Below are 15,264 nucleotides of genomic sequence, written 5' to 3' on the forward strand. Positions count from 1 at the left end.
ATCAACATCCATTAATCAGTTAAGTATGCCAATTTACGATGAATAAAATAGTTTTGTCTATCAGGTGATAATAGTAATAAACTGATCTGAAATCAAAGAATATTTTAAAAGCCGAGATCTTCTAGAACATAAATTACTTCATGCAATTTTAACTGGGGATTCCCAAATCACTGAAGACATACATCTCTCTAATTTACTTCAGAGGTAGATCCCTGATGCAGCAGTATTTGTTAAACACTTTTAGCTCCCCAAACATTTCAGCATAACTATTCCTGCAAGGCAGGAAGGGAGGAAGAGGAAGGGGAAAGGGAAGAACTAGAAGGAGAAAAAAAGGAAAAGACAGAGAAGAAACCAGACTGAAATTTCAGAACAATCAATGAGAGGAATGCCTTCTTTTTATGAGACAACAAAAAGGTGATATCCTTTTGATTATAAAAACTAACTTCAGATTGTACACTCCCACTCTCATATTATAAGCATTTAAAAAAAAAGAAAGCAGCTGGCGAACAATCTATAGGATCCACTAATAATTGCTAGATTTGACTACAAATTGCTAGATTTGTATGCAGGAACCATTTGCAACTGATTTTGGTTCAATTTCATCATGAAACCAGAACAAAGACAAACAAAATATCATTTTAAGTGTTAAGATAACTCAAAACATGCAAAAGAAATATCAAATATTCAAAATCATCCTAATTATTGTCTCTCTGCACAATCAATGTTTTGCATTGGACAACTTACCCTGACAATCAGGATCCACTTAATTAGAGAGAGACCAAATCCTGAGATGGCCCCATACCTTCCTGCAGCCGAGGTGGTCAGGCAAAAAGACAGGAAAAACCCAATCCAGTTGAAAAGGAATGCCACTATAAAAGTAGAGGAGGAAAAACGGTATCTCATTAGCCAAGGAACAAGAGTGCTCTTAATACAGGCTTCTGCTTAAGAGGCTCTCTCAAGAATAAAAGATGGCCTGCCTTTCGCAATCTTCCCCCCACCCCCAAAACATCCCTCCCTCCTCCTGCCTTCCCCCAAAGCAATGACATCCTCTCTGAATATCAAGTTTTACACTGCGTACTGTGTACTGCTGTGCACTGTCAAAAATGCCTTAAGGTTCACCAAACTGTTCATGACTTGTGCTATTTGCTATTATATACTTCTGTAAATAAAATGCCATGGACATTAAACTGTAGGACAAATCAGATCTTCTAGACAACTTGATTCAAGTTACCCATCTTCCTGCCCTGTGAAACCTGACAGGTTACATAACATCACATCTAAAACCACTGCATTTTCTTTATGGGTTTTTTGCTTGTTTTTCCTTGAGTCACATCTCTAGCCTTTTTTGTTTTAGTTTGTTTTTCAGACAGGGTCTCCCCCAGATAACCTCACACCTCAACGTTCTCTGCTTCCTGAGTAGCTTGAATTATAGGGATGCACCACCACACTCAACCCATTTTCTTTATGCTTTTAATAGAGCAAATAAAATTGTTGCTGAGTTCTAAGTGAGGTGCACAAAAAGATAACTATATAAAACATCAAAACATCAAAGGGGAAAAAAAAATCAGGCTAACTTTGACCTATCAGAAAACAGAAGTTTGTAGAACAGAATTCCTCAGACAAGAATATTTAATTTCTGTTCTACAAGTTGGGTATGAGCAGCAGTAATGCCCACGGGTCCTGAAGACCTGGATGATGATACTCTGCTCATATAAAAATGTAGCACTCTCATAATTACTTTAATTACACTTTCTATGGATTAATCCAAAGCACACAGGTTTGTAGAAAGAGAATGATGTGTGTATACACTTACTGAAGAAAGTTAACATGAAAATCCCATCATTTCCTATCCTCAGCTGGTCAGCATCATCAAAATCATCCCGAGCCACAAAATCCTCATCCTAAGTAAAAAGAAAAAGAATAAGGTAAATTCATAATAAAGTATTTCTAGGCAAAGGAATGACATCCAAAAAAATAAAGGAGAAACTATGAGTACCCACGACAAAACTTATTGCTATGGCTCAATTCAAAACTATGAGCATTAAAGGCCCAGTAAATGTTAAAAAATATTTTGCATTAGACGTAAAAGATAAAACTAGAGCAGAAATAAATCTTTTTTTAGCTGTACTGGGGTTTGAACTCAGAGCTTCATGCTTGTTGGTGCTTTTACCACTTGAACCACTCCACCAGCAACAAATATCTTTTCTAGCCACAGTTTTCTAGATGAATTTTTCATTTTATGACCCAGATTCTTTGTTTTTTTTTTTTTGGTGCCAGAAATTGAACCCAGGACCTTACACTTTTTAACCACAAGCTTACCACTAAGCTATACCCCAAGCACCACACCAACTTCTTATAAAATACACTTCAAAACTTAAACATCCATAAGCTGGGCACTGGTGGCTCACAGCCAGCTCAGGTAAGTAGTCTGCCACACCCTATCTTGAAAATACCCAACACAAAACAGGACTGGTAGAATGGCTCAAGTGGTAGAGTACCTGCCTAGCAAGCATGAGGCCCTGAGTTCACCATAAAATAAATAAAATAAATTTAAAAAATAAAATAAACATTCACAAAGAACTATTTATTTTTCTTTTTTCTCCTTTTTTTTTAATTTTTTTTTTTGGTGGCACTGGGCTTTAATTTAAACTCAAGACTTCGCACTTGCTAGACAGGTCCTTCACCACTTGAGCCATGCCTCCAGCCCTTACTTTTCCTTTTAAAAAAATATATCTTAAGCTGGGTGCCAATGGTACTCACCTGTAATCCTATTTATTTGGGAGGCTGAGATTGGGAGGATCATGGTTCAAGGACTGCCTGAGCAAACAGTTCAAGAGACTCTATCTCCAAAATAACCAGAGCAAAATGGACTAGAGGTGTGGTTTAAGCAGTTGAATGCCTGCTTTGCTAGCGTGAAGCCCTCAGTTCAAACCCCAGACCCACTCCCCCCACAAAAAAAAGTATCTTGAGAAAAGAAAAAATTACACATTTAATTATACATTTGGCTAAAATTTTAGAACATCAGTAATTCAGGGCCTGATTAGGGTCTATAATATTAGTAATTCTGGACCTACCTAGGAGGAGATAAAATTAACTAGTTTCAGTGCTTTCTAAAACTGACACGGGAGACAAAGGACAGAGTGATCATACATGAAGAGACTATAGAGCTGTGTTCAGATTCATAAGCACTACGGGTAAACACATCTGAAACATACTCACCTCCAATCTACCTGCAGTAGGAGCTTTTCCTTCCCAACTTAAAAACACAATATTGAAGATCTAGAAGGAACAGGATTCCTTCCTGACCAACATATGTGACCTGTCTTTTCAACTGATTGAGGTTTGTACTGAGATATTTAAAAGTAACTGAACATAACTTATAAGTGAAAGTGTAGTTCAACATTGTTCAGTGAGGACTCCTCAAATGAAAAATAACTTTTAGGGACAATTAAAACTTGTTCTACACAGCAATTGGGCTGGGATGATCCATCTCAAACTGTTACCAGTGGCACCCTGGGCAGTGGGAACTAGAGAAATGGGAAGTGGCAGTGGCAGCTTCCTTTTCTAACTTAACACCCTTCCTTTAGTATTTGAAAATTTTACAAGAACGCATTTGTTTTATTATTATTATTTTTATTTATTTATTTATTTTTTTTTTTTGCAGTACTGGGGCTTGAACTCAGGGCCTTCACCTTGAGCCACTCTACCAGCCCTATTTTTGTGATCGTTTTTTCCAGATAGGGTCTCTTGAACTATTTGCCCAGGCTGTGATCCTCCTGATCTGTGCCTCATGAGTAGCTAGGACTATAGGCATGAGTTGACTATAATTATTTTTTAAAAGACATTAAATGTCTAGTATTCTGACATTAGCAGAGTAAGATTTTTACCGAACTAGAAACTAATTCTGTTTTTTGCTCACTATTCAAAGATATTCTTCAAAATACATGGAAGTAGCTTCTAGTAATACTACAAATGCCTCCTAGCTGCTCTTCCTGTCCTTGGTATCTCTTCTATCAGGGTTACGCCAACAAATTGTTGCCACCAGGTTAATGTTTCTAAAATACCAATGGTTCTTCACGTTCTTGCTCAAAGATTTTTTTGGGGGGTGGGGAGGGAGGAGGTTGGAGGTACAGGGCCTCTACCACTTGAGCTTTTTAGTTTATCACATTGGGGTTCCCCATTGTTGCCCAGACTGGCCTTAGACTGCAGTCCTCTTACCTTTGCTTCCCAAGCAGCTAGGATTACAAGGATTTCCACCACACTTGACCTGTTTTTGAGATAGCCATTACTAGCTTTTTCCCTGGGCTGGCCTCAAACCTAATCCTCCTATCTCTGCCTCTGAGTAGCTGAGATTAAAGGCATGTACTACCATGTCCAGCCTATGCTTCTGGGATTCTGCATGAGCTACATACTAAATTTCAATCCCTTAGCTTAGTGTTCCAAGGATTATACAGTCTGGTCCTTTATATTCTGCCCATGCAAAATCAGTTACAACATCCACAGAACTGCCTTGTACTTGGTTGAATTCATACCTGCTTTTTGCGCTTTTTCCTTCTGGAAAGCTATTATCAATCAAAACTCCAGGCCCACTATAAATTCCATTTTCCCCATGATCATCTAGTAAAAAGACATACTTCTTGACATCACTGCTCTTGTGCAGCACTGATATAAGCATTTGAGAGTCTTTTATCTAGCTGAATGTTAAGCTTTGTAAACTGATTTATACAAAACTTGTTACTTATATACTGCAAAATACCTAGCATCTTATGTTAAACAGAACCCTTTAAGAAGTTCCTAAACGTGTACACTTGTCGAATACAAGAATGCATGGCAGTTACGACTTTCATCCTTAGACAATAGCTCCATGAGAGTTCCTAGTTTCCCCCTGGCACTGAGAAGGTCTAATAACGAAGGATCAGCCTAGGCTAGGCTGATAAACTATTCCCGCCAGGCAGGGGCTTTAGAAGTTCCACTCCTTACAGTAGATGCAGTCTATAAACAGTCCACGACCCTAAAGCCTAGAGGTTCCCCTATGGCCTATGCCATTGCCCTGCCAGACTGGCCTTCTGTTCTTGTTTTTATCATTCACTCCAGTTTCCTGCCAGGACTAGGGCCTGGAACCAGAACTGCTTCCATATTCCTGGAGCTGTATATAATATTGCCCACATTCTCCCAGTATCTGGTAAGGCCCTACCTGCACCAATCTTAACCTGTGTGAATGTTCTCAAAACCACATCTACATCACTTACAAAGTCTAACATCAGGAGCTAGTGTGACACAAAATCTCACCGCTTAATGTCACATCTCACCCCCTTCCCCTCCAAATGGCATCATCTGGACTGCTGGAGATATAGGATTTATCTAGATGACTGTTATAGTCCTTCTTAGGAGTTTGATTCTATGAAGTCGCATATGGTTGCTCTCTCCATAGACTTTCCTAGCAGTTACCCACCTAACACCAAAATATTAAGTATGCAGAATCAAGGCAAAGTCAGTGTATTTCCTAAATCAGCTCCTGCTCTAATATGCTTCAGCCATACCAGGGGATTTAAGAAAGTGATGGCAATAATCTTAAAGATACAGGAAAAATAAGCAGGCTTAACTAGTGATTTTCTGTTCATTTATACCTCTTTATCTCATCACTTTCAAGAAGATATGTTTATTATCCCAGAAGGAAATGCATTCATTTAAAATTAGCTGTACTTTTACTAATGAATATAACCCTACATAATAACTTAAAATTGGATCATGAAAATAACCTAATTCTCATAAAGCAGCCCATCAAGTAACATGGATGGCAAATTATACTTACTCTTCCAGGAACCAAAGGGATTGTAGCTTCCGCCTTGGTTCTCTCGGCTTCATCATAGCTGGGCAGTGTTGTAGCCACATTGTAAGATGGGGGCTTTGGAAAACTGGACTCATCTTTATAGTCAAAATATGCTGTAGAAAAAAAGGAAGTCACAATTATCTGATGATTTGTTGATATGAAGGAACAAAAGGAATTTCCACTAACTGTGGCAAACAAAACCCAGACAGTTCCCTAAGAGTACATACAGAATAACTAAAGCAAAAGACATTTATAAATGAATGTGAAAAACTGAGGATGATTTTTAAATTTATTCTCTTTTCAGTTATTTAAAATCCAGACTTACTTTGTATCCTTGCTTCCAACTACTTTTGAAGCATTAATACTTTATCACCATTCTATAGGTTCTTAAAAGGCATTTAATTTTAGTAGTGAGTTAAGGAAAACATTTAAGCTAAAAATACTTCATGTGAGCTGGGTGCAGTGCTTCACACCTTTAATCACACCTATTGGGGAAGCCGAGGCTAGAGGATCATGAGTTTGAGCCCAGCTTGGACAGCACAGTGAGACCTCATCTCAAAAAACAAACAAACAAAACAAAAAACCCTTCTCATGTCATGTAAGTTTGCATTGTGGTTTCCTCCTATTAACAAACATGAAAATTGACTTTAAGAGAAAAAAAAAAAAATCCTAAAATGTGTTTCTTAAAGGTTTGTTTCGGCAATGTGATTTACTCACGTTATTTTTTATCATATATTATTTTCTTGGATGTACTTCAGGTAACTAATTCAGTTATAGAACATTATTTATCTCAAACCTTTCATTTCGTCTTTTAAACATTGTATTTCTACTTTGATTGACCTCTGTTGTAAAAGGGTCAGTATTTTAGAAAAGATGTATTTGTAAATAGATTAAACTCCTACATAATTTTTGGAAAAACTTTAAAAATTTGAAGAACAATTCCTATAGCCCCTCAAGGTTAACATTTTTCTTTAGTTAATTATAATTAACTTCCAGCAAACAAATTTTTTTGAACAAGGTCTTTCTATATAACCCAGGTTGGCCTGAAACTTGTCATCTTCTTGCCTCCAATTCTCAAGTGCTGGTGATTACAAGCATGTGCTACCACTCCCAGCTAACTTCCAAATTTTCTACTGTAATATACTGTTTAAACTGTTGAGCAACATAATGCACCTTAATAATAGGAAAAAAAATTCTACTTTGTTTTTGAGCCAGGGTCTAGGTATGTACACCAGGCTGGTATAGACTCACTGTGTAGCCCAGGCTGACCTCAAACTCATGAATCACGATTTTTTCCCCAAGTCTTGGTGTTCTAATCCTTTTTTTTTTTTTATTTCCTGTGCTGGGAATCAAACCCAGGGCCTCACATACACTAGGCAAGTACTCTACTACTGAACCGCATCATCATCAGCCCTGGATGGTCTAGCATTAATTTGGTTCATAAGGTAACCTAGAATTCTCCTAAAACCTGTTAGCACAGTTAGTTTCAGGTGCTTACAAATAAAAGCTCATAACTAGTACAAGAAGATAGTACTGAAAGGAGACTTATACCAGTGAGCTCAGAGGAACTGAAACCAGAATGGCAGTGAAACACTGACCTGTGTCACCCATCATTATCATGAGAGCCACAGAGATCACCAATAGATTTAATCTCCTATCAACCGACAACGCTGCCTAAACGATTATATTGAAAGGAATCGGAGGTTGTTTGGGATCTACAGTGATGAACAATGTCTTTAATTTGCCTAGCTAGCCTGGGGTAGATGGTAGGTTGGGTTTAGTTGTGGCACATGGCCAGGTATTTGTCACTCTGCCATAGTCCTGTTTTAGAGAATATGGAAGAGTTTTTACCAAAACTGGTCAACTTTGAGGAATTGTAGCAGAAACTCTAGTTACCAAAAGCCATATTGACATTTTCTTTCTTTTCTCTGAACCTTTCCACATATACACATGAAAACCAAAAATATAATCTGGCATAAAATGAGAAGACTAAAGGCTAGGCAAGGAAAGCTACGAGGAAAGGGAAGAAAGAGTTGGGAGACTTACTGTTGGGCAATATGGTACATGCCTGTAATCCCAGCTATCTGGGAGGCTGATGCGAAAGGATCAAAAAGTTCAAAGTCAGCCTGAACTACACAGAGAAATCCTGTCTCAAAACAAAAAATCAAAAGGACTGGGAATGTAACTCGGTGTTGAGTACTTTTCCCAGCATGCATAAAGCCCTGGGATCAGTCCCTACCACCACACACACACACACACACACTCTCTCTCTCTCTCTCACACACACACACACACACACACACTCTCTCTCTCTCTCACACACACACACACACACACACACACTCTCTCTCTCTCTCTCTCTCTCTCTCTCTCTCAAAATAGTATATTCCTGGTTATAGGTACTGGGATCATAAAGGGTGAATTAGCTAAATGAAGAAATCATAAAAAAGAACAATCAGGTGATCACCCAGTTCCTTAATCTCTGCTTCCTTTCTATTAAGAGTCAGCTGGAGCCAGGCACTGATGGCTCAATCCTATAATCCTAGCTACTCAGGAGGAAGAGATCAGGAGGATTGTGGTTTGAAGTCAACTTGGGCAAAAAGTTCTGATAGACTCTATCTTGAAAAACCCTTCACAAAAACAGGGCTGGTGAAGAGGCTCAAGGTGAAGGCCCTGAGTTCAAGCCCCCCAAAAAAGTGTCAGCTGGAAAGAGATGAACTCTATGAAAAAGCGACATTGAAATGGGTTTTATCGGGTTTGCAGAACATATTGGTGAGAGTTTTTGTTTGTTTTTAACCTCAGGCTACAAACTAAAAACAAGGCCAAAGACAATTTATGGAACCTGATGTGAAGGCAAACACCAATAAACATCTACTAGGTAAGTCTATGATTGTTATCTAAGGAGTTCAGTGAGCACCTGGCCCAGTTACATACCTGCACTCTCTGCAGAGATGCTGCTGTAAGGGGGAGGAGCATCACCTACTGCCTGTTCGGGTTCCCCAGGCTCTTCTTCATTCTGCAACTAAATAAAAATTGCAGATCTCAATGAATGTATAAACCAATTAGAAAGATGAGAACCTGAAAACCATAATAGCCTTTCTAGAAAGTTATTTACCAATGTATTTCCAAACCTTCAAATGTGCAATTTCTTTTTAAAAATAACCTATTCCTAGGAAGTTATTCTATAATCAGACAAAAAAAAAAAAACCAACCAAACAAACATACAAATGCTAATTGAAAGTGGGCATGGTGGCACATACATGTAATTACAGCAGTTGGGAGGTTGAGGCAAGAGGATCCTGAGTTCCAGGCCAGTCAGCCAGGACTACATAGTGAGACTCTCTCTCAAAAAACAATAGAACAGAAGAAAACAACAAAACAAAACAATGCTATTGCAACCCAGGTTTGGTAGTTCATGTCTATAATCCTAGCTACTTGGGAGGCAGGCATAGGAAGGATTGCTGTGAAGCCAGACAAAAAGTTCAGGACACCCCATCTCAACCAATAATAGCTGGGAGTGGTGATGTGCACATGTCGTCCCAGCTACAAGAAGTATAAACAGGAGGATCACAGTCCAGCCCAATCTAGATATAAATTCGAGACTGATTTGAAAACTACCTAAAAGCAAAAAGGGCTGGGTGAGTGGCTCGAGAGGTAGAGCACCTACCTGGCCATGTGCAAGGCCCTGAGTTCAAACTACAGTACTATCAAAAAGAAAAAAGAGAAAGAAAAAGAAAAACCTGCAATTGCTGCAAAAATTGGAAAAAATCTTAAATTCCAATCATAACAAACTTACTTAATAAATTCCAGTACATCTCACAAAGGACTACTAAGTTAGCCAGAAAAAATAAAAATAAAAATGGGTGCAAGTATGGTAGCATAACCTTAAAATCCCAGTACTTGGAAGACTGAGGCAGGATGATCTAGAGTTTGAGGCCTGTCTAGCCTACATAAAAATGTAGACTGTTTTTACATAAATAAAGAAAATTTGATGACTTAAGAAAGATATTCATGGTGAGCTGTTCCATGAAACAAACTTAATGTGGGCTGAGGGCATGACTCAAGTGGTAGAGCACTTGCCTAGCATGTACAAGGCCCTGGGGTTTATAAGCAAAAAGAAGAGAGAGAGAGAGAGAGAGAGAAGGAGAGAGAGAAGCAGCAAAATTTAACAAACAGAATGCATCGTGTAACTTTGTTTTTAAAACAACAGGTATATAATGGAAAGAAGATCTAGAATGACAGACAATTCAATTCATTACTGCTATCGGTAGTGGAAGTATAAAGGAATTTTCCCTTTTTTGTTGTTTGTATGTATGTTTTAATTTTCTATGTTTATCACTTGAACAATTTTTTTAAAGTTAGAAAAATAATCTGTTAGGACAAAGGCAAACCAAAGTTTACCATTATATCTGTTCACACACAAAGGTTAAATCTTAAATAACTGAGACCATTATGAAAAGATAAAATTCTAATTGTCAGCACACTTTTCTCTTCCCTATCACAACAACTTTCTCAATGGTCAAATCTTGACTCATTTTATTTGCTTTTTTGATGTTGGGACTCAAATTCCAGGCTCTAGGTAAGTGTCTTACCACAGAGCTAGTCCCCAACCCCAATTCAGGTATTTCAAATAACTCGTAGTCAAAGTATGTCTTCCAGTGTTGCTACTGTGACAATCTACACAAGTCACTGTCATAAAGACAACTATCTCACTGAATTGTTCCCGTGTGACAATAGGCTACATTTATTTAGAAGATGAATTAGTTGATACTAGGAGCCACTCTATAAAGAAATACTTTATTGATGTATCCAATTTGGGGATCCATCCTGGCTTCAGCATTATAATGATATCAAGTGAGATACGTGTAAAATACATATCACTTCTAAACCATCTGTTGCAAAGAACTCTACCATGAACACAGACAGAAGAGAGAACCTGAGGTGTCATAACATGAAGTAGCACTCCCTAACCCATTAAATTTTAACTGACCATCTCAAATCTCAAATCCCTGTGCTATTCAAAACCAGAGGCCAAATTGTTTCTGATTAATATTTCAAAGCATTCAGCTTCAAATGAATTCTAGTATCATTTTCTCATCATCCACCATCTGGGTATATTTTTTAAACCCTAGCAATCTAATCTTAAGCTTAAGGCACCCCCTAAATAACTCTATAATTAATTAATGTAATATAATGTAATGTAAGATAATTTTTCTTGTAAATGAAAGTATATGAGCAAAGTAGCTATAAGAAAGCCAAATGTTCCTGGGATGCCAAATCAGAATTATATGCAGAGTTTCTGTGACCATGGTTTACCTGAATTACTGGTTTTAGCATTATCTGAAACCCTACAAAGGGTATTCTCAGCCTTTCACAACTAACCAATTTTGTGCAGAGAGAAGGTCAAGAAAAAGGCATAAATGACTTTTGAGAATGTCAGTTTAGTATGTGGCAGCAGTAACGATCTTTATTTAAACATAGCTTGACATTTTTAACCTGATTTATATTTCTAGAGCTTGGTCAAAATAGTCATGTTTCCTCCGCATAATTTAGGTTTCAGAAAGGAAGCATGGCAATTCTAAGAAATACAGACGTTCAAAGAATAAAGAGGTAAAGAGATCTAACATACCAGTATTTGTAAGATAGGCTGCCTGTCTCCTAGCAACCTGGAAATGTGAAATCTGATCATCCCTTACCACAGCAGCAGATAACAGAGCAGAGAAATTCCAACCTTCTCAGAAACCCCAATTTTCTCTTTAGTGAGGAAAAAGAGAAGAAACATTACCAGGTGAAGATTTTTGCTCCACTAAAATTCACTAGTTTAAAACCAACTGCTGACAAAAAAAAAAAGAAAGAAAGGAAAAACAAAAGCAATTAAGAACACCACCACCCTTAACTACAGAGGCTCCACATACTAGGATGATCCTAATCCTAGCACTGCACAGCTTCCCTGCTGGGGTTTGTTTCTGGAATGCTGGTGATAAGATTAGGCAGTGTTTTAAAATAAAACACTATTGTGGCGGGAGAAGAGGCAATCACCTTTAACAAGAGGTATTTAGCAACTATCACTGATGCTGTGTTGAGTAGTAACTTGCTGGGCAAAAGAACCTTAAAGATACACATTTTTACAGTGCACTAAACCAGAGTGGTCAGGAAACGGTTTCCTGGCTCCAAGTGTGTTTTTATGATCCTCCTTCTTGGCCCTGGGAACCTTTCCTGAGCAGCCCTCCCTTCTGTATCCTTGGAGTTGAGCTCTTCAGGCTCTCTCCTGATGTTCTTGCAGAGAACATGTGTCACTGCTGCTTCAGGGCCCAGGATCAAGGCTGGCAAGGTTCCCAGTCTCTTCTATCACTTGGGCTCCAAGGGAGCGCAAGTCCAACTTTAACTGCCACACTGTCTGGGTTGTAGGGGGTCCCCCAAGAGGCAGGTCTAAAGGGGGGTGACAACTTTTGCTCTCAGTGCAGAATTCTGTTGGGTAGGGTAGGAGGGGGCCTTTGTGACTGTGGTAGATAATAAATAAATAGCTGTTGGGGGCTAGATTCTTTTCTATCATATAATTTTTATTAAAAGTCTGATCAATTTCACTTATCTCTACTATGATTTAAATGGCATTCTTCCAAACGGAGCTATGTAATTACTTACAAATACCATATAAAGTACCAAGTTCAATACCTATAACTACCTATGTCTCCACAGGTATGGCAATAATCCAATCATCTGAAAATTCAGGTGGCCTTTGCTTTACCATACTCTACACTGTGCCTTTCTTTCTCATGCTCCCACTTCGGATGTGACAGAATCTGCCGCAATGCCCTTGGCCTTGCTCACCCTTGATTTTAAAAACTATTTATCTGCAAGTGGGTGATAATGTTTTGTTCTTAAGATTAAAAGCCTGTTTTTTTTTTTCTAAAGTACACATCTAAAATAAAGGAGTTTCTCTCCCTTTTTATCCTCCTCCTTTGCATCTAAATCCTATTGCTATTAGATAAATATGGCATTTTAAAGAATTTCCGGAGCCAGGTATGGTGGCACACACTTCTAGTTTTAGCTACTAGGGAGGTTGAGGCAAGAGAATAATTTAAGTCCAGGAGATAAAAACCAGCCTGGGCAATATAATGAGGTGCCAACTCAAAATAAAAATAAAAATCTTCACTATAAAAACCATACATAATTTTAGTTCAAATACAAGCACTAATAAGTTTAAAGACATTCCTACTATACAGGTTTAAATTTGTATTTGAGTTCTCACCCAGGTAAGAAAACTTTACCACTACTTCTCCTAGGTAGTTCTAAAGATAATCTTCAGTTCAGAAATGAGTTGTTTCTGAGCAACAGTAGAGCCAGGGCTAGCATGAGAGCTTAGCAAGGGACAACATTTGCACCAGCAGCCAACAGCAGTACCAAAAGGCCCTGAGGAGTCATTCTTAGATCCTCTATACTTACTAAGAATGAGAAAAGACTGAAACCCCTACTAAGTAATTCATACTCAAGGAGTTATCAACATATAGCTCTTAAATCATACAAACACAAAAATGTAACAAATTATACCATGCTAAATGCCAGTAAATCCATAAAGGTGCAAGTATTTGTGCCACTTCATTTTGTTGTTGTTGGGTCCTATTTAAAAAGCAAGAAAATCCTTGTAAATTTTAAGTTATTTCTTTTTGTTATTAATTATCAATTCAGAAAATCCTGGGCCAATGTCTAACTTCTATCTGTAAATGTTATTTACAAAATTTAATTCTTGAGTCAATTTTTAAAAGTTTTATCTTAAAATGCAATTTCTAAACCTCTTATTACCAACCCACTACTTCTGCATCCTCTAAATCCTACTAGACGCTGAGACAGTATAATTACCAGGAAATAAACAAGCACATTTCTGTAGGTAAACAACTGAGTATGCTATTTTACTCTGCTATTCAGAAATAGCAAGAAAGTTTATGAGAACTGTAATTTTTAATTGAATATAATCTAACTAAATTGTGTCAAACATCATCAAATTCTTCACACTCTAGAAAAGGTTTTTACTAAATTTCTGTTAAGTAGGAATGATATTATATTTTATTTTAACCTTCTAACTAAGCTGGTTTTATATTTTAAATGTTTTTATTAGTTTATAGAAGTTGTACAGGAGGTTTCATTGTGACATTTCCAAGTACACATATAATGTACCCCAGTTTGGTTCATCTCCATTATTCTCCTTCCTCCTCCACTTCTTAAAATGACTAGAACAGATTCCAATGTTCCATATTCATACATATGTAGAAAATACATCAGCCATAGGAATGACATTTTAAATAATTCTGACAGGTTAAGAGAGATTCAACAGCAAAAAAGTAGCTCTGTTTACAAACAGGCGAAGAATCTGAATGGGAACTTCTCCAAAGACAATACACAAATGGCCAGTAGACACTAACTGTTCAACACCATTAAGTCATCAGCGAAAGCTGTGAGATCTCACTTCACATCTACTAAGATGGCTAAGATTTAAAAAAAGCAGGCACACAGTCAGTAACAAGTGCTGCTGCAAATAAGAGCCCTAATAGGCTGCTGGTGGGAATGTAAGTACTGCAGTGGCACTAGAAAAGTTTGGAAGTTTCTCAAAAGTTAAACCCAAAGCTATAAAAGACAGCAGCTCAGAAAAAACGAGAGCAATTCCATTCTAGGTATACAGCTAGAAATATGCTCACACAAAAACTTGCATATGAATGTTCACAATATTATCCATAACCAAAATATTCACTGATTTACAAATGGATGAATGATATATGGTATATCCATACAATGAAATATTGTTCAGCCAGAAAAAAGGATAAATTACTGATACATGCTTCAAAATAGATGAACCTTGAAAACATTACATTAAAGTCACCTGGTTTGCAAGTGCAAAGCCCTGCGTTCAAACCCAGCCCCACCAAAGGAAAAAAAGTGGACACTTTAGCACTGAAAAACCCTGTGACAACTCTGAGAGGGATTTAATGGCACTTCACGTACTAACAAAAGCAGACTTTTTTGTTCCAGAAAAAAAAAAAGTTGAAGATGAATATCCTTATAAATATCATCATTTTTTTGGTATTTCAGGAGTAGAAATAAGAAAGCCAGGCATGGTAGCATACATCTGTAATTCCAGCTACTCAAGAAGTAGAGGAAGGAAGATCACAAGTTTGAGGCCAGCACAGGCAAAGTTAGCAAGATCCTATCTCAAAACAAAATAAAACAGGACTGGAGACATGGCTCAAGTGGTAGAGAAATTTGTCTAGCATATGTGAGGCTCTAAATGCAAATCCTCTTAATACAAAATGAAAACACAATTAAAAGTCAAAATTCACCAAAGCAAAGGAAAAGCAAATGATTAGAGTGATTTTAAAAGTCAATGTAATAGCAGATGAAAAGAATACTCTAATGCTACAGTAAATCTCCTTAAAAGGCCATCA

At 37.6% G+C, this 15,264-nt stretch overlaps 1 protein-coding gene across 2 annotated transcripts in view; it reads right to left on the reverse strand.

The window, feature by feature from the left end:
- Ndfip1 (Nedd4 family interacting protein 1) overlaps window positions 1-15,264 on the reverse strand; it is a 47,306-nt gene that overhangs the window by 12,530 nt on the left and 19,512 nt on the right. For both annotated transcript variants that reach the window (XM_020178099.2, XM_074076767.1), the window contains 4 exons: window positions 8,765-8,852; window positions 5,813-5,943; window positions 1,814-1,901; window positions 745-869 (listed from right to left, as the gene is read on the reverse strand). In XM_020178099.2, coding sequence (XP_020033688.1) covers window positions 745-869; window positions 1,814-1,901; window positions 5,813-5,943; window positions 8,765-8,852 — 432 coding nt within the window. The remainder of the gene's footprint in view (window positions 1-744; window positions 870-1,813; window positions 1,902-5,812; window positions 5,944-8,764; window positions 8,853-15,264) is intronic.

This window comes from Castor canadensis, chromosome 6, assembly GCF_047511655.1.
Source record: "Castor canadensis chromosome 6, mCasCan1.hap1v2, whole genome shotgun sequence".
NCBI lineage: Eukaryota > Metazoa > Chordata > Mammalia > Rodentia > Castoridae > Castor > Castor canadensis.